Source organism: Hyperoodon ampullatus (assembly GCF_949752795.1).
Source record: "Hyperoodon ampullatus genome assembly, chromosome: 20".
Classification (NCBI taxonomy): Eukaryota; Metazoa; Chordata; class Mammalia; order Artiodactyla; family Ziphiidae; genus Hyperoodon; species Hyperoodon ampullatus.
This window is the reverse complement of record NC_136933.1, coordinates 4,001,403-4,025,751: the sequence shown is the minus strand read 5'-3', so window position 1 is coordinate 4,025,751 and position 24,349 is coordinate 4,001,403. Positions and strand designations below refer to the sequence as shown.

Here is a 24,349-nt window from a genome sequence, read left to right as displayed (position 1 = left end):
TACATCTGAGTCCACTAGGTGCCGCTGTTGTCGCTGCCCATGGAAGGTGTTGGCCCGGGGGTGGGGTCCCTGCCTTCTGTCCTGGAGGTCAGTCTGTCTCCTTCCTTTTGACCTCCTCCCTCCCTTCCCCAACACCTCCCAACTCATAGTTTGGAATCTACATTTCGGGTTTGGTTTAACCTCTGAATTTCAGGCCTTGGGGAACAGGCACCAAATCCATCCTGCTGTGGCTCTGTGGATGGTCTCATTTTGTTCCAGGCAGTGGAGATTGAGAGCAGTTGCTCACCCTTACTGAGTCTGAAATTCCCTACTTAAAATCCGATTTAATTCCTCGTGTTTCTTTATAAAAACAGTCAGAATAACCCTCTCACCCTTTTTCCTGGGCTTCCTTTCCAAGGTCTTAATCGTGTTCCTTCTCTGACCCTCTCTTGGCCATGGCACCGTCCTTTATCTAGAGACCACATTTGTGGACACGGTCTGACAGCCGCTGAACTGGAGGAAACAGAGATCCAGTCAGGCCCGGGGCTGCTCTGTCCTGTTACCATTGGGCTGCCTGAACTTTTTCTCATCCCGTGCCTCAGTTTCCCCAGTGGCTGGCCAGCTCCAGGTTTCAAAGGCCAATGTTTCAAAAGGAATGGTGGTGGGGTGACGGAGTGTAGGTGATTTTTTTCTTAATATGTTTCGGGGGCGTTTTATTGTCTTTTCAGTAATAAAGGATGCTGTGCTGTAAAGGTATTTAGGAAGGTGACAGTCCGAGAACAGAGTTACATCCCCTCGTGAGAGTTTAACCACATTCCACCGGCGTCCCCAAGCCTGTAGAGAAGCCATTCTCCCCGTTCTTTAGCCTCTAGTTTTGCCTCGCTCAGCTTACCGCAGTTAGTCTACTTTTCTTCATCACCTAATTCAACGATGCCCTTTGAGCGCTCCTGTGGGAAATCATTCTTGAAAAGTGGTAGGAGAACAGGCCCCTGCTTACGGAGCCCTACTGTGGGGACCCGCTCCGGCCCCTCTCCTGCCACTGTCCCAGGGACCCTCACGGCCCGTGTGGTCCCATTGCCCCATGAGGAACGTGCGCCCCGGTGCCCCCCGGAGAACCTGGAGGCAGTGGGTGGGGTGGCCTACACACAGCCTCCTGTGAGGCCCCACAGAGCCTGTGTAATCTTCCCTCAGGCGCCCTTTTCCTGCCTCCCTCTGTACTTGAATAAGCTCACTCATGCCACAGATCTTTACACTCTACCATTTTCTGAGGGATGAGATAATTTTAAATCTCTACTGTGCAGCTTATTCTGAGGAGACAGGGAGATCGATTCTTTAAATTATCTTCTAGAAAATGAACAAATGTGTTTACATATTTGCTCAGGAGGTCAGTTCATTTGGAAAAGCAGAGAATGAAGTACAAGAACCTTGTCCTGGAGCTCGAGCTCCTTCTGCAGCCTGTGCTGCATGCAGGCTCTGCCCCAAGGGGAGGCCGTGTCCCCAGGTGCTCCTGAGCTGCACGCCACTGTCTCTGCACAGCGCAGTATCTGGTGATAGAGTCACGGTAAGGTGCCAGGGATGCGGGAGGGTCCCTTGTCCGAAGAGTGTTTGCATTTTTAGAGGAAGAGGCTGATTAACTCAAAGGAAAGACTATCAGGCGTCCCCTCCCCTGGCAGGGGGGATCCCTCCTCTGCCCTCATCCCAGTCATGTAACAGGCAGGGAGGGGCAGCGGGGAAGGCTTGTCTCTGCACACAGCTTAGTCATTGCCTAGTCTCAGTGTTGTGGTTGGAAAAGATGCTTGATATGATTTGTTTTCTTAAATTTACTGTGGGCCTAGCATGTGATCTATCCTGGAGATTGTTACATGTGCACTTGAAAATGGTGTGTATTCTGCTGCTTTGGGGTAGAATGTTTTATAAACAGCAATGGACTGGCCTGAAGGCCAGTGTTTCTGGACTGATTTTCCGTCTGGATGATCTCTCCACTGACGTCAGTTAGGTGTTCAAGTCCCCTGCAAATATTGTGTTACTGTCAGTTTCTCCCTTTATGTTTGTTAATATTTGCACTATGGATTTAGGTGCGCCTATGTTGGGTGCATATATACTTACAATTGTTATATCTTCTTGGATTGACCTTGGATTAATCCTTTGATCATTATGTAATGTCCTTGTCTTCTGTTACAGTCTTTGTTTCCATTTGTATGGAATATCTTTCTCCATCCTTTCACTTTAAGTTTGTGTGTCTAGATCTTTTTTTTTTTTTTTTTTTTTTGCAGTACGCAGGCCTCTCACTGTTGTGGCCTCTCCCATTGCGGAGCACAGGCTCTGGACGCACAGGCTCAGTGGCCATGGCTCATAGGCCTAGCCGCTCCGCGGCATGTGGGATCTTCCCGGACTGGGGCACAAACCCATGTCCTCTGTATCGGCAGGCAGACTCTCAACCACTGCGCCACCAGGGAAGCCCTGTGTGTCTAGATCTTAAATGATTCTCTTGTAGGCAGTCACTGAGAGCCCAGTGTGGGTGTGGCCTTTGTCCCACTTCATATCCAGGGCCTCTGCCACCCTGGCTGCGGGGCTGAGACAGCAGCCTTTCTCCCAGGACACAGCTTGCAAATTGACACCGTGTCGTGCTGTTATTTTTCTTACAAAGTTTAGGAGGAAAGAGAACTTCTTGAATGCGTGGTTTTAACAAAAGCAGGGACATGAAAGGCTTAAAATGCCATTTAAAAATCAGGGTGGGCAGGTTTCTTTGTGGAGGAGAACTGTTTACACCTGGCCAGCTCTCCTCACCTCTTACCTTTCCGGCTCCAGAGGAGATGGACTCCTGCTGCAGAGACTGGAAGAGTTTCCTTCTGAAGCTCCTGATGCTTCGTGGAGCTGGGTTTTTGAGCTGCTTGAGCAAGAAGGGAGATAGGACATGCGTTCCTGCTGGGTCCTCAGCTCTGGACGTGTGAGCTGCGGCCCCAACTCCCCTGAGTCTGGCTGACTTAAGAGCGAAGTGGGAAGACGGAGCAGAGTGTGACGGTCCCTTTAACAAAGGTCCCATGGGGGACCAGTCCTCCTGGCAGACGGCTCATCACCGAAGGCTCAGTGTGTGTGAACGCATGGCAATTTTGGGATGCCGGGCTGTGCGGGCCATTCTTTCCTTTTCTCCCTCATGTGTACTTTCTGCACAAACATGTAGTAGTAGTAAAATAAGAGGAAAAAGGTATTTGAAAAATAGAAGTAAACAAATTATAGCTTTTATTTTTGTGGAAACTCAATAAGAAACATTATATACGTATTTAGAAAAAGACTTGAGAGGCCAAACTTTTGAGGGGCATGTTTTTATTATAAATGTAATATGGTTGATTAATGAAAAATCACAATGAAGTACCGAGAAAATGTTTGTCAATATAAAAGTTTTAGCAGCATTTCCATAGTTTCAGGCTCTAGCATTAGTTACACTTCCTCCCGCTATCGAAAAAGAAGACGCCAGTGGGGCTCCAGCAGCCCCACTTGGTGAAGGCCTCAAGGAACTCCTCAAGTCCAGTGTATTGTCTAACAGCTCAGCCCTCCCCACTCCTGAGCTTCCACAATGTCAAAGCACTTGCCTCCGTGTCTGAGGTTAGAGGCCCATCCTTCAGGCTCCAGGGGAGGACGGGGCGGAAATTTAAGCTGGACTTGATGTGTAGTGCTCGATCACGCGTCCTCACCGCTTGTACCTTCTCTACACGGACAACAAGGAAGGGCCAAGATCTGGCACGGGGCAGCGGTGGCAGCGTGGTGGCGGGGAGGGGGACCGGAAGTGGGACGTGCACAGGTGGGGGGCTGGTGCCTCACCATACACCCTGCTCCAGGGCAGCTCAGAGCATGGTGGTCCTGCCGCATCCCAGGCTAATGGTAGGATTAGTGAGAAGGGGAAACAAAGAGTATGAAAATATAATACTGGCAAACTATTCCCCTGCTTCTTTGGTACTTTCCAAACTTCTCTGATCAAAAAAGGATAAGGGAAGCACACCATTAAAAAATTACAGTTTTAAGTATTTACAGAAGCAATTATGATATATTACATAATCAATACACAGTATATGAACAAATTCTTCAGTGAAAGCACTTGTGAACTCCTGTTCCAGTATTCAATAGCACACTGACACACATACACCTTCCCAAATGGGTATCATCCATCCTGTATCTCACTTACGTTACAGTATATTCAATGGGAAAAAAATACCGTTTTCCAATCTACACTTTCCTTTTCAAAGGTTCTTAAAATTTGCCACTGAAATCAGTATGTACAAAGATTTGTTGAATATCGAATCCTAGGCAAGTGTCTCCACTCCCATTTCGAGTATGTCTGAAATAGCACTACCTATTATTCTATGTATACCATATATATTTAATATATAAGTAACCGCACCATGTTATATCACCACGATACCAGTTTAGTGCACATGATTATGTACAGTAGTCAAGTTAGCTCTGGAGGACGACTCTACACCTGGGTGGACGGTGTGGTTTGGAACATCACAGAGGGTCGTGGAGGCGCTGGCGGGAGACAGCACGCAGCGCCCACACGCAGCCCGGCCCATCCCTCGTTTACCGGCTGGAAGAGGACCGGTCACACGAACGGAAGGATCCCGTACACGAGCAGAGCCATGACAGCAGCACTGAACAGCCCTGCTACAGGCACGGTCACGAACCAGGCCACAAAGATGTTCCGGAAGAGGCGCCAGTCCACGGCCTTCCGCGAGCGAATCCAGCCCACGGCCACCACCGAACCCACCTGGAGGGGCACAGGTGTTTCAGAGTCAAACCAGAGGCGAGACACAGTCTACACACTCGACCGATGTTAACTGGCTAATCTCAGAAATAAACTACATCACAGGATTCCCAATTCTTCCCCCTAAATTGGGTAAAAGCTTTTTAAAAGACTTTTTAGATTTTAGGTACAATTATTTTAGGATTATTCCATTCAGAATACGGTTCTGATGCACTTTTCCACCTGTATTCTGCTCTATTTGAGTGGAAGCTTAGCCAACCAAATGTTTTCTATTCCCCCTGCACTTTATCAACTAGCGATGACCGCCCTCATTTTAAAGATTTAAAGTATCCCAGGCAGGATACTTCTTATTACAGTACGTGAACCTGCTATAAGTACACAAGGAAATGGCAATAAAGTATCCTTCTCCTGGAATAACAGCATCATAAAATGTTGGAGCTGGAGACCTCTGCAAATATCTAATCCATCTAATCCCCGTGGCTCAGTTTCCAGAGAATAAAACATTTCCAGAGGGTCTGGGGCATGAGGAGATTTGTAAATCACGGCAGGTTGAGAACTAGAGCTGAGGCCTCTTGATCTTAAACTGGTTTTCTCCACTATCTCCAACTGCCTTGCAGTCCTTGTACTTTAGCTGATTAAAAAATTAATTAACTAAATGGAGCATAAATATAATTGGATCTAAACTGTCAATCATGCCTCACAAAATGATAGAGATACTTGAAAATCAGAATGTTAACCTGGATTAAGATATTCTTCTGTACACTCGCAGTTCATTTTGTGATTTGTTGAAAATGTACAAGGGAGAACCCCACAACTTTAAGTATCTAAAAATGGAAATCATAAGAAAGTACAACTCCTGTAGCATCTCACGCCTCACTCAGGCTCTGGTGAAGCTCAGAGATGTGCCCTTGACGGCGCCCTTGGCCACTGGGAGGTGGCCCCTGAAGATCTCCAGGAAACAGGCTTCGTCTCTACTGACCCACAAATAGTTCAGAGTCAGAAGGGGCCAATGAGGTTCAAAGAGCAACTGAGGTCTATTCTGGGGTCAACAGACAAAATAAAATCCAACACTTTACTTGTTTATGGAAGCAAACTGGAACACCAAAACCAGCAGCATATGTAAAGGCAGTTAATCTGACATTTTGACAACCCAAGCCGTGATTAACCAGCGATTCCATACACCTCCAGGTAGCAACGAACAACCCATCAAAGGGGCGTCAAAATGATCATTCTATGTAAACCCTTTGTCTATAACCAGTGTACTGCACGAACCTGATTATCCTGCTTAGCAGTTCCTAGCACACGCCAGCCAATTGAGACTTTTCTACTGCAAAAGGACTAGCTAGGTTCTGCTGGTCCTCGAATATGGTCAAATCCACTAACACTAGTTTCCGAGATTAGACTCTCCTTGTTACCATCCCTCCAGGGCCTGTCCCTCTTCAGCGCACTTCAGCTCGGCTCACACACAGAGAACATGCTCAAGTTTCAAGGTTATCTATGCCCTCTTCCTTTGTTAAAACACTTTTCTTAAAAAAGCATAGAAGTAATATAATCATATTATAGCAAGTTTATGTAATAGGAGTGGACAATTACCCACTACTAGTGGGTTACCCAAAAACACCACTATTGTCATGTTTATATATTCCTTTCTACTATTTTTTTATAAATATACCTTTATTTGTAAACAGTAGGGTACACTACTATTTCCTTTCTTTAAGAAAGTAAGCATCTTCCCGTAGTGCTCACAGACTTCATGAGTATCATGTAAAATGGTACACCCTATAGGTGTATGTACCTTAATTTATTTAAACATTTCCAATTTGCCTCTAATCTTTCCCTATTAGAAATAACTTCATGATTAATATACTCATTCATATAGCTTATATTTAGGCTTTAAAAAATAATATTCCCTGAAATGGATTATTAGTTACAGGGGGCATTTAAAAAATATCTTGAAATAATGTGGAAACTTAGAGAAAATCTGCAAGAACTCTCACACACCCCTTACGCAAATTCACCAATTTTTAATATTTTGCCACAATCATGAAGAAACATTTTAATACCACTGAAATATCCTGTTCCTCACCAACTGCCCGCATGCCCCCCCCCCCGCCAACTTCTGCTAAAGATTTAGCAATCCAAGCTTTATTACAGGGGTTGCAAAGTGGTGATTTACCAACTCCCTTCCCATGTTATCAGATGGAATGTTACTTTGAGAAAGAACTCTTTCCTCTCCTAATGCATCTTAGGATCTTGATACCTACTGCCAAATCAGTTGTAAATGTACAAGGGCATCCATCATCTGTGAATTTCAGCATACTATAACGATCCTGTAAATTGTTCTCTTTTTGCTCATCAATCAACAAAACATGTGTTACTGTTGCTTTTATTTGCATATCTTTAATTACTACTAAGGCTGAACTTTATTTATATATCCAATTTTACTCCCTCTAGTCTTTAGATATAAAAACTGTCCCTTCCATAAAGATGCAAAGCATGACACCAAAATATAAAACATGGGAGATGGGGGAGGAGTAAAAAAACGTAGAGCTCTTAGAATGTGTTGGAACTTCAAGGACTATCAGTTTGAAACAAGTAGATATAGGTTGATGTATATGAACTACACGAAAACCACAAATCAAAAACTTGTAACAGATGCACAAAAAGCAAAGAGAAAGGAACTCAAGTATAACACTAAGGAAAATCATCAAACTATAAGGGAAGAGACTAAAAGAGGAAGAAAAGAACAAAGGACTACAGAAACAACCAGAAAACAAATAAAGTGGCAACAAGTACATACCTATCAATGATCACTTTAAACATAAATGGACTAAATGCCTCAATCAAAAGACACAGGGCGGCTGAATAGATTAAAAAACAAGACCCATCTATATGCTGCCTACAAGAGTCTCACTTCAGAGCTAAAGACACCCATAGACTGAAACTGAAGGGATGAGAAAAGGTATTCCATGCAAATGGAAATGAAAAGAAAGCTGGGGTAGCAATACTCATATCAGACAAAATAGACTTTAAAACACAGTCTATAACAAAAGATAACAAAGGGCATTATATAATGATAAGAGGGTCAATCCAAGAAGAGGATATAACATTTAGAGACATATATGCACCTAACATAGGAACACTTATATAAAGCAAATATTAACAGACATAAAGGGAGAAACTGACAATAATACAATAACAGTGGGGGACTTTAATTCCCCACTTACATCAATGGATAGACTGATCATCCAGACAAAAAATCAGAAAGGAAACACTGGTCTTAAATGAAACATCAGTTGATCATCTACAGAACATTCCATCCAAAACCTGCAGTATATACATTCTTTTCAAGTGCACGTGGAACTTCCTCCAGGATGGATCACACAAAACTAGTCTCAATAAATTTAAGAAGATTAAAATTATATCAAGCATCTTTTTCAACCACAACAGTATGAAACTAGAAATCAATTACAGGAAAAAAAATGGAAAAAACACTAAACAACAAAAGACTAAACAACCTGCTACTGAAAAACCAATGGGTCAATGAAGAAATCAAAGAGGAAATAAAAAGATACCTTGACAGATAAATGAAAGTAAAAACACAACTGTCCAAAATCTGTGGAATGCAGCAAAAGTAGTTCTAAGAGGGAAATTTATAATGATACAGGCTTACCTCAAGAAACAAGAAAAATCTCAAATAAACAACCTAACTTTCCATCTAAAGGAATTAGAAAAGGAAGAACAAAGCCCAAAGTAGCAGAAAGAAGGAATAATAAAGATCAGAGAGGGAATAGAGACCAAAAAAAAAAAAAAAAAATAGAAAAGATCAGTGAAACCAGAGATGTTTTTCCTCAAAAAAAACAAAACAAAACAAAACAAAAAACCTGACAAACCTTTATCCAGACTCATGATAAAAAGAGAGAGGGCACAAATCAACAAAATTAGAAACGATAGAGAAGTTGCAACCAATATCAAACAAGCATAAGAGACAACTACAAACAGTTATATGCCAACAAACTGGACAACTTAGAAGAAATGGATAAATTCCCAGGCACATACAATCTTCTAAGACTGAGTCAGGAATAAAAGATCTGAACAGACCAATAACTAGTATTGAAACTGAATCCATAATCAAAAAACTCCCAATAAAGAGAAGTCCAGGACCAGAGGGCTTGACAGAGGAATTCTACCAAACATTTAAATAATTAATACCTATCATTCTCAAACTATTCCCAAAAATTGAAGAGGAGAGAACACTTCCAAACCTGTTTTACGAGGCCAGTATTACCCGGATATCAAAACCAGACAAAGATGCTACAAAAAAGGAAAATTACAGGACAATATCCTTGATAAACACAGATGCAAAACTCAACAAAACGTTAGCAAACTGAATTCAACAATACATAAAAAAGATAATACACCATGATCAAGTGGGATTTATTCCTGGGATGCAAGGATAGTTTAATGTCCACAAATCAATCAACATGATACACCTCATTAACAAAATGAAGGATAAAAATCACATGATCACCTCAATAGATGCAGAAAAAGCATTTAACAAAATTCCACATCCTTTTATGATAAAAAAATCTCAACAAAGTTGGTATGGAGGGAACATATCTCAACATAATAAAGGCCATTTATGATAAACCCACAGCTAACATCATACTCAATGGTGAAAAACTGAAAGCTGTTCCTCTAAGATCAGGAACAAGACAAGGATGTCCACTCTCATCGCTTCTATTTAACATTGTATTGGAAATCCCAGCCACAGCAATCAAATAAAAAGAGAGAGAGAGAGAAATAAAAGGCATCCAATTGGAAAGGAAGAAGTAAAACTGTCACTGTTTGCAGATGACATGATCCTATATTTAGAAAACCCTAAGGACTTCACCAAAAAACTGCTAGAACTAATAAATGAGTTCAGTAAAGTTGTAAGATACAAGAGTAATATAAAGAAATCTGTTGGATTTCCATACACTAATAATGAACTATCAGAAAGAGAAACCAAGAAAACAATCCCATTTATAGTCAAACCAAAAAGGATAAAATACCTGTGAGTAAATTTAACCAAGCAGGTGAAAGACCTGTACTCTGAACACTAGAAGACACTGATGAAGGAAACTGGAGACAATACAAATAAATGGAAAGATACCTTGTGTTCTTGGACTGGAAGAATAATATTGTTAAAATGTCAACACTACCCAAAGCAATCTACAGATTTAATGCAAAGCCTATCAAAATACCCATGACATTTTTCACAGAACTAGAACAAATAGTCCTAAAATTTGTGTGGAACCACAAAAGACCCTGGATAGCCAAAGCAATCTTGAGAAAAGAGAACAAAGCTGGAGGTATCATGCTCCTTGACTTCAGACTACACTATAAAGCTACAGTAAAGCTACAGTAATCAATACAGCAATATGTTACTGCACAAGAACAGACAAACAGTTCAATGGAACAGAACAGAGAGCCCAGAAATAAACTCACGCACTTATGGTCAATTCATCTATGACAAAGGAGGCAAGAATATAAAATGGGGAAAAAACAATCTCTTCAATAAGTGGTGCTGGGAAAACTGGACAGCAACATGTAAAATAATGAAATTAGAACATCTTCTCACACCATATACAAAAACTCAAAATGGGTTAAAGACCTAAATGCAAGACCTGACGCCATAAAACTCCTAGAAGAAAACAAAGGCAGTATGGTCTTTGACATTGGTCTTAGCAATATTTTTTTGGATATGTCTCCTCAGGCAAGGGAAACAAAAGCAAAAATAAACAAACAGGACCTAATCAAACTAAAAAGCTTTTGCACAGTGAATGAAACCATCAACAAAATGAAAAGGCAAGCTACTTAATGGGAGAAGATATTTGCAAATGATATGTCCAATAAGGGGGGAATATTCAAATATATAAACAATTCATACAACTCAATATAAAAAAAGAAACAACCCGATTAAAAAATGGGCAGAGGACCTAAATAGGCATTTTTTCAAAAAGACGTATAGATGGCCAGCAGGCACATGAAAAGCTGCTCGAAGTCACTAATCATCGGGGAAATGCAAATCAAAACCACAATGAGACATCACCTCACACCTGTCAGAATGGCTATCAACAAAAAGACCACAAATAACAAATGTTGGCAAGATGTGGAGAAAAGGGAACCCTGGTACACTGTTGGTGGAAATGTAAAATGGTGCAGCCACTATGGAAACCAGTATGGCGGTTCCTTAAAAAATTGGAAATAGAACTACTATATAATCCAGCAATTCCACTCATGGGTATTTCTCCAAAGAAAATGAAAACACTAACTTGAAAAGATATGTGCACCCAACATTCACAGCAACATTATTTACATACAAGAGCCAAGATATGGAAGCAACGTAAGTGTCCATCAACAGATGGATAAAGGAGAAGTACTGAGGCACAAGGGAATATTACTCAGCCATAAAAAGGAATGAAACGCTGCCATGTGCAACAACATGGATGAATCGGGAGGGTATTATGCTAAGTGACATAAGTCAGAGAGACACAAATACTGTATGTTTTTACTTATATGTGGAATCTAAAAAATAAGACAAATAAATATAACAAAACAGAAAGAGACTCACAGAATCAGAGAACAAAATAGTGGTTACCAGAGGGGACAGGGGTGGGGAGAAGGGTAAGAGATGAAGGGGATTAAAAGGTACAAACCACTAGGTATAAAATAAATAAGTTATAAGGGTGTAATATACAGCACAGGGAATATAATCAATATTTTATAATAACTTTGCATGGAGTATCATCTATAAAAATATCAAATTACTATGTTGTACACCTGGAACTACTATATTGTAAGTCAACTATAATTCAATTTAATAAACACCAGCTAAAATAACATCATGATAACATAAAAAAATCTCTTCATGTATTTTGCCCATTTACATATTGGAATCTAAATGTGTCTCTTATTTGTTTATGTGGTGTTTAAATAAATATTAACTCTGATATTTAATGCAAATACTTTCTCAATCCAGTATTTTGCTTTCACTTTTAAGTTTCTAATTTCATGCAATATAATATGCTATGCTTTCCTTCTGTGATTTATCCTTAGCTTGAATATTTGATAAATTCTCATTTATTTTAAATTTTCTAAGATAAAATTCTGTTTTATTCTAAATTTTAAAATAGTTTAAAAACATCAAGCCATCAGATATATGTTCACATATTTTGAGAACTGTGGGTCTACTTTTATTTTTCTAGGGTGATAGCCAGTTACTCAACTTCACTTATTGGTTAAAATTTTCCTGCCCCAAACTATATGCTCATATTACTAGGTTCTATCTCTGGTCTATCTACTTTTTTATACAAGTATCTAATTTTCTATTATTGTGGTAAAATACATAATGCAAAATTTATCATTTTAACAATTTTTAAGTGTACAAGTTAGTGGCATATAGATCCTCATTGTTTGGCAGCCATCACCACCATTTATCTGCAAAACTTTTTTGTCATCCCAAACTGAAACTCTCTGCCCATCAGCCCTCCTTCCCCCCACCCTCCTGCCTCCTGTTTCCTTGCAGCAGACTTCCCATCTGGTGAGGCTACTCCCTCTTCATCGCTTTTCTCTGTAGATCATTTTATATTCTTGCTAATTTAACCTACCAAATTAACTTTAGCTTTATTTTGGAAAGTTATGAGAAAAATTTGGGTGGGCTAGTGTTTGAGGACTTTCCCACCCAATGACAGTGTGTCTCACATTCAGGTTTTCTTTTACCTCTGAGCAAAGCTTTGTGCCTTTTTCATGTACATCATTCACTTTACTAGGATTTTCAAATGTCTTTTTGGCACGTATTTCAACAGATGACCGTACGTTGTTTCCTAATGGATCGCTGAGCCGTGTGTTACTGAGGATGTCTGTAAACACCCATTTGTTGAGCCCTGTGAGGGGCCAGCCCTGCATAGGCACCAGCCCTGCCCTGTTCAGAGCCTGCATTCTGATAATCCAGATCAATGTGGTCCTGCTGAAACGTTCTTTCATGATATTGTTGATGTCATTTACTAGCATCTTAAAGTTTTAAAATCAACATTCATATGTAAACACAGCTTTCATTGTTTGTGATCTTTTTAATCAGGTTTCGGTATTAGGGTTATTCAGTATATGTTTTATAGACCAAACGAGAGTTTCCTGTTTTATTTTGGTTTTTTCTCCTACATTATGGAAAGTTCATATAATGTGAGAATTATCTATTCTTTTAAGATGGAAAAGATTAGCCAGTGAATCCATCTACAACTGGAGTCAGCAGTGTCCTCCTCCTTTTTGCCTTTTCAGGTGAGAAGAATTGTTTTTGGAGAACTTCCTTAATTTCTTCCTATTGCTCTGGTCAGGTTTTCCACTTTTTTTCTACTTTTTGTGTCACACTTATTTGTCATGTATATTTTTGCAAAAAATAATTCATTTTACAGAGGTTTTCAAATCCTTAGCATACAGCTATATGGTTTTATATTTTAAAATTCTCTCCCAAATCTGTTATGATGACTTTCGTCTTTCTAACTTAATTCCCCTCCTTTTCTTTTCTAAGAATTTGATGTTATTTTGTTAGTAAACACTTTCCTCTCCCCTTCTCCTTCACTAGTTTTGTTTTAAAATTTATTTTGCCTTTATATTCTTCTTGCTGTTTCCTGAGAATTTTTATTGTTCTGAACTTTTTATAAAATACTAATCTGTTTGGTTCTTTTATTTTCCCTTTGCGCAATTAAAGCATGTAAATATATGAATTTTTATCTGAGCATAAGTTTGCTATGTATACACACACGGACACACAATTTGTTTTTTTCTCTTTTCCAAGAAATCTATGATTATAATTTTTCAACTCCTTGATTCAACTGTTACTTAAAAAGAGCATTTAAAAATGTCCAAGGGGATACTTCCTTTTTTCAACATATATTTTTAGTTTAACTTATTTGGGATTAGAGATTGTGTAGAATATCTGTTCTTATTTTATAAGTTTAGTTGTGATTTTGATCATGGTCTTCTGAATTTATGACTAATTTTTATAAACGTTTCATGATATGTGACAAGAAGGCATAAAAATTTGATATATATTTATTAATTATACTGCTATAAATCAAATCCTTTGTATTCCTAAGTACTTCTGTCTTCTTCATTTGTTACAGACTCAGACACATTAATTTCTGAGTTCTAACAGCTTTTGCCTTATGTTTTTAGTTGTTATGTTATTTGGATCACAAGGGGCCCAGAGTCCCATGTCTTCACTACTGATGAGGTCTTTTGTTGATATAAGGTGGTATTCTTTGCTGCGTTCCGACTTGCCTCTTAATAAGTTGAGTGTGTTTCCAGATTAAGTCCATCACCAGGCACTAACAGCAACAGAATTACCGAGAAGTAGGGGAACCAGACAGCATCGATATTACAAGTCATCTAAGGTAGCCCTTTCATCTTCCAGACTAGAAACTGAAACCTAGAGGCTAGTGGTCCTATTTGTACTTATTTTTTAAATTGAAGTATAATTGATTTACAATGTTGTATTAGTTTCGGGTGTACAGTAAAATTATTCAGCCATATATATGTATTTTCAGACTCTTTTCCATTATAGGTTATTACAAGATATTGAGTATAGTTCCCTGTGCTATACAGTAAGTCCTTGTTGTTTATCTATTTTACATATAGCAGTGTGTATCTGTTAATCCCATACCCCTAATTTATCCCTCTTCCTCCGTTACCCCTTTGGTAACCATAAGTTTGTTTTTTATGTCTGTGAGTCTGTTCCTGATTTGTAAATGAGATCATTTGTATCATTTTTTAGATTCCACATATAAGTGATATCATATGGTATTTGTCTTTCTCTGTCTGACTTACTTCACTGAGTATGATCATTTCTAGGTCCATCCATGTTGCTGCAAATGGCATGATTTCGTTCTTTTTTTATAAGCCTTTCACATTTAGCGGTGCTTGTTTACAGACACACTGGTTGGAGTTTTCAGGCTGTGTGTAAATGGAGAGCCCCTCGCTGTCTTGGTCACTGCGGTACCCTTGGTGCCCAGAGTGGGAACAAACAAGCTTTTCAGGAATGACAGGAATCTACGAACCTAGGAGAATCTGCAAGTCGCTTTTGCTTTGTTGAAGTTGTTGGTGGGTATATTTGTATATAGGGGGCCCATTGGAGATATTTTAGAATTCCTCCAGGTACTGGGCAGCCCTCGGTTACGAGGCCTGGGTTCCAGCCCCGACCCACCCCGGGGGTCCTTGGGTAACTCCCTGAAACTCGCGGGGCCTGTTTCCTCTTCTTTCATCTTTAAGGTTCCTTGTGGCTCCAACAGTCCAGGTACTAGACAAGGAATTCCCTCTCCCACTGAGTTCTAGAGCACACGACAGTGGTTAAGATCATCCGGAATTCACTCGAAACGACTTGAGTCGCTTCAACCACCTTATAGAAGAAAAAAGAACTGAAACAATCGTGTCTTACGATTCCATGGAAACGATTTCTGCCTACGTCTGTCCCCCTGTCAACTCCTGGGCCCCTGGGCCTACAAACACGGTTCGTGGACGCACAACCTCAATGCAAAAGCCACTGTGGAAACAACAAGAGAACCAGGACACGTGGAAGGAGGGTGAGCTCCCGCCGGGCACGCATGGAGCGGCCAGGTCTGCGGGATGGGAGGCGACCCGCACCGCTGTCGGCGGGAAGGGCCGGGAGGGGCCGTCTGAGGAGGCAAACGCCCCCGGGAGACCCCCCCGTGGCTCTTCCACCGACCGCGTGCCGAGCGCTGCCCGAGGTCCCCTCGGCCCCGGGTGACCGGGCAGGACGCGCGGGCGCCGGCCTACCTTGCAGTGCGTGGTGCTGACGGGCAGCCCGACGTTGGAGGCGGTGACCACGGTGAACGCTGAGGCCAGCTCGATGGTGAAGCCGCTGCGGAGGAGACAGGGGACGCGTCACAGGCGCTGCCGGTGGCTCGCCGGCCCTGGGTGCCCAGGCCTCACCAGGACGCTCCTTGGGTGGACTGTGCCCCACGGTATCAGCAGAACCAGGGACTGCGGCATAGCGGCAACATGGCACCAACGCTTGGCATGAGGCTGCTTGCGGCCCTAAGGAGCCTCGTTTTCCCGGTATGTTTTCAAAAACCACACCCTGTAGGAGCTGGGTCAGCAATTCCTGCTGAGCCGAAGACGGTGAATTGTCATGTCTAAAGTGGCGCAGGGAAAACTACGCTCTCATTTTTAAAACGTGTACGTATCATAAAGGAGTGAATTTTTTCTCAGATCACTAATTTTTCTTCAAATCAATCTTATAAGAGAATCTTTCATTAAAATGACTTTCAAGGGGGAAAAGATCTCTTACAATAGGTGGTTTCAAGTTTTAGCTGTATTTGGAAAGTTCTCCTGTGAATTTGTTATTTAATCCATAGCTCTAAAGCAGTGGTCCCTGACCTTTTTTTGGCACCAGGGTCCGGTTTGGTGGAAGACAACTCTTCCGCGGGGGGATGGTTCAGGCGGTAATGCGAGCCAGGGGGGGGATGGTTCAGGCGGTAATGCGAGCCATGGGGAGCCATGGGGAGCGGCAGATGAAGCTTCACTGGCTGGCTCACCCTCGCCTCCCACTCACCTCTTGCTGTGTGGTCTGGTCCCTAACAGGCCACGGACCGCTGCCGGTCTGCGGACCAGGGGTTGGGAACCCCTGCTCTAGAGGATACACACTAGAAGGACCATAGGAAACCACGTGGGAGTCTCCAAACCCCACCCCAGGGCATGGGCACCCCTCCTGCCGGCTTAGCCCAGGAAGCAAAGGAAGGCTGTAGAGTAAACCTTGAAGGGCCGCAGGGGACAGCTGCCTGCAGCCAGCAGGTGGCGCTGGTGAGCAGAGGATGTTCGGGAAAGGCAGGCGCAAGAGCGCTTCTCTCCCTCCCCACCTGCTTTCCGGACCTCAGCAGTGGGAGTGCCGGAGGGGAACGGGGTGCGGGTGTGGCTGCAGGTGGATTCGCTTTTTCTCTTCCCTTCCTGCTTCTCCCTCCATTCTCATCCCTCCCACTCCCGCCCTCACCTCGTGCCACCGCGGACCAGGGCTGAAAAGTGCATGAGGGTGACGGGTGAGGATGGCGCACGGGGACCCCGCTGCAGACCCGGCTGTGCAGAGAGCCACGCTGGGACGTCCAGACACACCCCCTCCGCGCCGCCCCGGAGGCTTACCTGGACGGCGTGATGGGGGTGAGGTCCTTCCCCATGGTCTGGATCACTCTTCTCCCCCAAACCCAGAGGCCTGTACAAATTCCAACCCCTCCGTAAAACAGCAGCCAGACGGGAGTCGCTGCTTCTTGTAGGACCGCACCTTGTTCGTAAATCAGCCACAGAGCTACCAGGGGACCAATGGCATTACTGGGAGGAAAAAAGAGGTTAATTGTACAAACATGGTACATGCATACAGATGACGCTGTACATGACATGCAGGGGCTTCTCTTCTTGAGAACAGCCCATCTGTCGCATTTGTGGCTTGCCTACGTAATCTACAGGTGATAAAAATGATTTAGTACCTTTCTTGGTTGTGGTTTTAAAAAAACAGAAAGTTTACCATCTTGACTATTTTTAAGTGTACAGTTCAGTAGTGTGAAGGATATTCACACTGTTGGGACACAGGCCTCTAGAACTTTTCATCGTGGAAATCTGGAACTCTGTACTCGTTAAATAAGAACTCCCTCTGCCCCCATCCCACCCCCGGTAACAACCGTTTAACTTCATCTCTAGTTGGAGTAGCTCTGCGAGGTTTCTCCTTAAGGGCAAGCGTATAGTATTTGTCTTTTTGGCTAGTTTATTTCACTTAGCATAATGCCTTCAAGATTCATCCATGTTGTAGCATATAACAGAATTTCCGTCCTTTTTAAGGTGGAATATTCCACTGTGTGTGTGTGTGTGTGTGTATACATACACACACACACACACATCTTGTTTAGCCATTCATCTGTTGATGGACGCTGGGGTTGCCTCCACGTCTTGGCTATTGTGAATAGTGCTGCTGTGAACACGGGTGTGAAAATGTCTCTTTGAGACCCTGCTTTCCATTCTTTTGGGTATAAGCCCAGTAGTGGGATTGCTGCGTCATACGGTAATTCTATTTTTAATTTTTTGAGGAATCTTCAGACTGTTTTCCACAGTGGTTACACCATTTTACATTCCCACCAACAGTGCACAAGAGTTCCAATTTCTCACATCCTTACCAACACTTATTTTGTTTTTAGAGTAGCCACCTTAATGGTTGTGTGATTTGTTAATTTTTTTTTTTTCTGGCTGTGTTGGGTCTTCATTGCTGTGCACGGGCTTTCCCTAGTTGCGGTGAGTGGGGGCTACTCTTTGCTGCAGTGTGCGGGCTTCTCACTGCGGTGGCTTCCCTTGTTGCGGAGCATGGGCTCTAGGCGCACGGGCTTCAGTAGTTGCAGCACACAGGCTCAGTAGTTGCAGCACGTGGGCCCTAGAGCACGCAGACTTCAGTAGTTGTGGCATGTGGGCTCTAGGGCGCACGGGCTTCAGTAGTCGTGGCACGCAGGCTCAGTAGTTGTGGCTCGCGGGCTCTAGAACACAGGCTCAGTAGTTGTGGTGCAAGGGCTTAGTTGCCCTGCGGCATGTGGGATCTTCCCGGGCCAGGGATCGAACCCATGTCCCCTGCATTGGCAGGCAGGCTCTTAACCACTGCACCACCAGGGAAGTCCCTAGTTTTTTTTAAAGTACTGAAAAATCACAAGAAGTGGATACAAGTTCTTTTTTTTCTTCCTTTCTTTCTCTATTTCTTTCCATTTTCACTGCCAGCACAGCTACTAACATTAGCTACCATTTTGGGGCAGCTGTGCCAGCCTCCCCACTATGGGATCACAAACATTACTGCTAATCATTAGTTCTCAGGCCCACCCCTTAAACTGGCTATTGTCACTCCCATTTTACTGATGAGAAAACTGATGCCAAAGTCATGTCCCTAGCAGGGAGCAGAACTGGGGTGTGAGCTTAGGACTCACTCAGGTGCTTACCCCTCCCCCCAGACCCCCTATCATCACTCAGGCCCTTGGAAGGCATGCACTGACTTTTTTGGGGGGATGCCACAGCTCTTTTTCTTTTTTAAATTAACACTTTATTTCTTTAGAGCAGTTGAAGATTCATAGCAAAACTGAGGGGAAGGTACAGCGGTTTCCCATATACCCTCTGGTCCACACATGCATAGCCTCCCCATCATCAACATCCCCACCAGAGTGGAACATGTATTACAACCGATGAACCCACACTGACACATCAGAATCATCTGAAGCCCATAGTTTACAGTAGCGTTCACTCTTGGTGTTGTACATTCTATGGGTTTAGACAAATGTATAATAAATGACATGTATCCATCATCAGGGTATCGTACAGAGAACTTTCACTGCCCTAAAAATCCCCTGTGCTGTACGCATTCATCCCTCCTTCCCACCCCACCCCCGATCTTCTGTCTCCATAGTTTTGCCTTTTCCAGAAAGTCATACAGTTGGAATCATACAGTATGCAGCTTTTCATATTGGCTTCTTTCTTTCAGTAATATGCATTTAAGGTTCCTGCCTGTAATTTCATGGCTTGATAACTCATTTCTTTTTAGTGCTGAATAGCATTGTGTAAATGTACCAGTTTTTATCAATCCACCTATTGAAGGACATCTTGGTTGCTTCTATGTTTTGGCAATTTTGCGTAAAGCTGCTATAAACATCCAGGTACAGGTTTTTGTGTGGATATAAGCTTATTAGGATAAATACCAAGGAGCACGACTACTGGATGGTATAATAAGAGTATGCTTAGTTTTGTAAGAAACTCCCACTGTCTTCCAAAGCAGCTGTACCATTTTGTATTCTCACCAGAAAGGAATGAGAGTTCCTGTTGCTTCACATCCTTGCCAGCACTTGGTGTTGTCAGATCAGTTGACTGTCATATTTATGTGGGTCTATTTCTGGGCTCTCTATTCTGATTTATTGATTTATCTGTCTATTCTTTCACCAATACCATACTGTCTTGTTACTGCGGCTTTACTAGCAAGCTTGAAGTCGGGTAGTATCAGTCCTTCAAGTTTGTTCTCCTTCAGTTTTGCGTTGGCTAGTCTGGGTTTTTTGCCTCTCCATATAAACTTTAGAATCAGTTTATCAGTATCCATAAAATAACTTTTGGAGGTTTTGATTGGGATTGCATTGAATCTATAGGTCAAGATGTGAATAATTGACATCTTGGCAATATTGAGTCTTCTTATCCTTGAACATGGAAAATCTCTCCATTTATTCCATTCTTTGATTTCATCCATCAGTTTTACAGTTTTCCGCATATAGATTCTGTACACATTTTGTTAGATGTATCCCTAAGTATTTCAAGGTGCCAGTGTACATGGTACTATTGTGTTTTTTAATTTCAAACTCCACCTGTTCTCTGCTAATATGTAGGAAGTGATTGATTTTTGTATATTAACCCGTATCCTGCATCCTTGTTATAATTGCTTATTAGTTCCAGGAGTTTTTTGTTTTTTGGTCAGTTCTTTCAGATTTTCTACATAGATGGCCATGTCATCTTCAAACAAAGACAGTTTTATTTCTTCTTTCCTAATCTGTAAATGTTTATTTCCCTTTCTTGTCCTAGTGCATTAGCTAGAACTTTCAGCACAGTTTGAAAAGCAGTGCTGAAAGGGGACATCTATGCCTTGTTCCTGATCTTAGTGGAAAAGCTTTGAGTTTCTCACCATTAAGTATGATATTAGCTGTAGTTTTTCTGTATTTTTTGTCAAGTTGAGGAGTTCCCCTTCTATTCCTAGTTTACTGAGAGTTTTTATCACGAATAGGTATTGGATTTTGTTAAATGCTTTCTTCTGCATCTATTGATATGATCATGTGACTTTTTCTTTTTAGCCTATTGACATGATGGATTACATTAACTAATTTTCGAATGTTGAACCAGTCTTGCATACCTCAGAGAAAGCTCACTTGGTCATGCTGGATAATTCTCTTTATACATTGTTGGATTCAATTTGCTAATAGTTTGTTGAGTTTTTTCTTCAGCAAAGTTCATAAGAAATACAGGTCTATAGTTTTCTTATAATGTCTTTCACTGGTTTTGGTACTAGGATAATGCTGGCCTTACAGAATGAGTTAGGAAGTATTCCTTTTGCTTCTATCCTCTGAAAGAAATTTGTCGACAAGTATAATTTCTTCCTTAGATATTTGGTAGAATTCATCAGTGAACCTATCTGGGCCTGGTGCTTTCTGTTTTGAAAGGTTATTAATTATTGATTCAATTTCCTTAATAGATATAGGCCTATCAGATAGTCTATTTCTTCTTGTGTGAGTTTGGGCAGTTCTGTCTTTCAAGGAATTGGTCCATATCAACTTCATTAATATTTTCAAAGAACCAGCTTTTTGTTTCATTGATTTTCTCTATTAGTTTCCTGACTTCAATTTCATTTATTTCTGCTCCAATTCTTATTATTTCTTTACTTCTGCTTACCTTGGATTTAATTTGCTCTTCTTTTCCTATTTTTCTAGGCTGGAAACTTAGATTGATTTTATTATTATTTATATTATTATTATTATTTATTATTTACTGATTTTATATCTCCCTTCTTTCCTAATATATGAATTCAATGCAATTTGAACCAGTCTTGCATACCTCAGAGAAAGCTCACTTGGTCATGCTGGATAATTCTCTTTATACATTGTTGGATTCAATTTGCTAAGAGTTTGTTGATCTGCCTGCCAATGCAGGGGACACAGGTTCGATCCCTGGTCCGGGAAGATCCCACATGCGACGGAGCAACTAAGCCCACGCACCACAACTCCTGAGCCTGCACTCTAGAGCCCACGAGCCACAACTACTGAAGCCCGCGTGCTGCAACTACTGAAGCCCGCATGCCTAGAGCCCATGCTCCACAACAAGAGAAGCCACCGTAATGAGAAGCCCGTGCACCGCAACAGGAGTAGCCCCCGCTCGCCACAACTAGAGAAACTCCACGTGCAGCAATTCAATTCAATTTTCTAAGCACTGTTTTTTGCTGCTTCCCACAAATTTTGATGTGCTTTCATTTTCATTTAGTTCAAATATTTTAAAATTCCTCTTGATATTCCTTCTTTGATCCAAGTGTTATTTAGAAGTGTGGGTTTTTTTTTTTTTTTTTTGCGGTACGCGGGCCTTTCACTGTTGTGGCCTCTCCTGTTGCAGAGCACAGGCTCCAGACGCGCAGGCTCAGCGGCCATGGCTCACGGGCCTAGCCGCTCCGCGGCATGTGGGATCTTCCTGGACTGGGGCACAAACCCGTGTCCCCTGCATCGGCAGGCAGACTCTCAACCACTGTGCCACCAGGGAAGCCCAGAAGTATGTTGTTTAATGTCCACATATTTTGGGATTTTCCAGTTATCTTTCTGTTATTGATTTCTAGTTTAATTCCATTGTAGTCTGAGAGCACACACTGTATTAGTTCTACTCTTTTAAATGTGTTACGGTGTGTTTTATGGCCCAGAACGTGGCCTATCTTGCTGAATGATCCATGTGAGCTTGAGAAGAATGTAAAGTCTGCTGTTTTTGGATGAAGTAGTCTACAGATACGTTATGTGCAATGGACTGATGGTTTGTTGTGCTCAGCTATGTCCTTACTGATTTTTTGCTTGCTGGATCTGTACATGTCTGCTCTGTCTGAAATCAATACAGTTATTCCTACTTTCTTTTTATTAGTGTTAGCATGCTATATTTTCCTCCTTCCATTTACTTTTAACCTGTATGCATCTTTATATTTAAAGTGGGTTTCTTGTAGACAACATAGAGTTGGGTCTTATTTTTTAATCCACTCTGACAATCTCTGTCTTCTTTTTTTTTTTTTTTTTTTTTTGCGGTACGCGGGCCTCTAGATGTTGTGGTCTCTCCCGTTGCGGAGCACAGGCTCCGGACATGCAGGCTCAGCGGCCATGGCTCACAGGCCCAGCCGCTCCGCAGCATGTGGGATCTTCCCGGACCGGGGCACGAACCCGTGTCCCCTGCATTGGCAGGCGGACTCTCAACCACTGCACCACCAGGGAAGCCCTGTTACGGTGTTTTTGATCTCCAGAATTCTTTTTGGTTCTTTCTTAGGATTTCCTTCTCTCTGCTTACCTTGCTCATCCAATGGATGCCTACTTTATCCATTAGAGACCTCAGCATATGAATCGTAGCTGTTTGAAATTCCTCGTCTGATAATTCCAACATCCCAGCCGTGTCTGGTTCTGAATTTTGCCCTGTCTCTTCAAATTGTGTTTTTTTGCCTCTTGGTATGCCTCGTAAATTCTTCTGGATAACCCGACATGATCTCCTGGGTAGAAGGAACTGCTGTAAATAGGCCTTTAGTGATGTGGTGGTAGGTCTGGGGATGGAGAAGCCTTTGGTAGTCCTTTGATGAGGTCTCGGTCTCTCAGTAAGCCTGTCCCTCTGGACTGTGAACTTCACAAGTGTTTCTCAGTTTCTGCTTCCCCCATAAGTGGGACAGGATGGCTGGAGGTGGGTGCTTCTCTTCGCCCAAGTGGAAGGTGAGGGAAGTCTGGAGTGCATTTCCCCTCCCCAGGTCAGTTAGGCTGTGGTAATCCCCCTGCAGGCTGGGCTCCGGGACCTGGTTTCCCCTGGGAGCAGGCCTGGTTAAGCACACAGTTGCTCTCTTCTGTCAGATGCTTTCCCTCCCCCGACAGGAGCAGGAAGGGATTTCTCTTCCCTGATATTCACTGTGAGAACCTGGTACAGCTCTTGGATGTAAAACTCACAATATCATGGGGTCCCCCTACTATGGGTCCCCTGGAGCCTCTAACTCTCTACTTGTCCCCCCTGAGCCTCCAGGGTCCACCATTCCAGTCCCGGTTTCCCTGGTTCCCATGGCAGCTTCCACTCCTGAGTCACTCTTCCAGGACTCCCTGCATCTGTCTGTCCCTCCAGTCTTGGGGGCAGTGGTTTGTCCTGTGCCCTCCTGTCCTTTCCGGATCCAAGAAGAGTTGTTGATTTTTCTTTCAGTCCATTCGGTTTTCTCCTGTTGTTAGGGTGGAGTGACAACTTCCAAGCTCCCTATGGGCTTTCAACAGCCTCTGTAGCTCTCAGCCCACCCTCCACTCTGCAGACTGAGTCACAGAGAGCCAGCTCCCAAGTCTGCTTCTCTCCAGCTGTGTGACTCTGGGCAAGAAAGTCACATTTCTGAGCTTCAGATTCCCTGTCTCTGAAGGATACCACTTAGGACTGCAAAGGACTGCTCTGTGGAGGGTTACGGTAAGTTACAAGTGGTTCAGCTCTGAGCCCTGGTACACACTTGATAACTTCTTCTGGAATGAACAGAAGCCCCCTCTTCACATCACACTATTATTTCTAAAACCTTGCTTTCATCAGACCATATCCCTGCTCAAAAGCCTCAAAAGCAGGCCCCAAACTGCAATCAGTTGCTCTAAACTCTGGTCACCTATAGCAGCTACTGCCTAGACTTTTCCTCTGGCCTTTTTTTTTTTTTTTTGCTGTACGCGGGCCTCTCACTGTTGTGGCCTCTCCCCGTTGCGGAGCACAGGCTCCAGACGCGCAGGCTCAGCGGCCATGGCTCACGGGCCCAGCCGCTCCGTGGCATGTGGGATC

The 24,349-nt window shown here is 42.6% G+C and overlaps 1 protein-coding gene across 1 annotated transcript in view; it reads right to left on the bottom strand.

Annotated features, from left to right (window-relative positions):
- Window positions 1-4,576: 4,576 nt before the first annotated feature.
- SLC20A2 (solute carrier family 20 member 2) overlaps window positions 4,577-24,349 on the bottom strand; it is a gene marked incomplete at both ends in the record, with an annotated part of 47,367 nt that continues 27,594 nt past the window's right edge. The window contains 3 exons of the mRNA XM_079726756.1: window positions 4,577-4,741; window positions 15,572-15,656; window positions 16,931-17,116. Coding sequence (XP_079582882.1) covers window positions 4,577-4,741; window positions 15,572-15,656; window positions 16,931-17,116 — 436 coding nt within the window. The remainder of the gene's footprint in view (window positions 4,742-15,571; window positions 15,657-16,930; window positions 17,117-24,349) is intronic.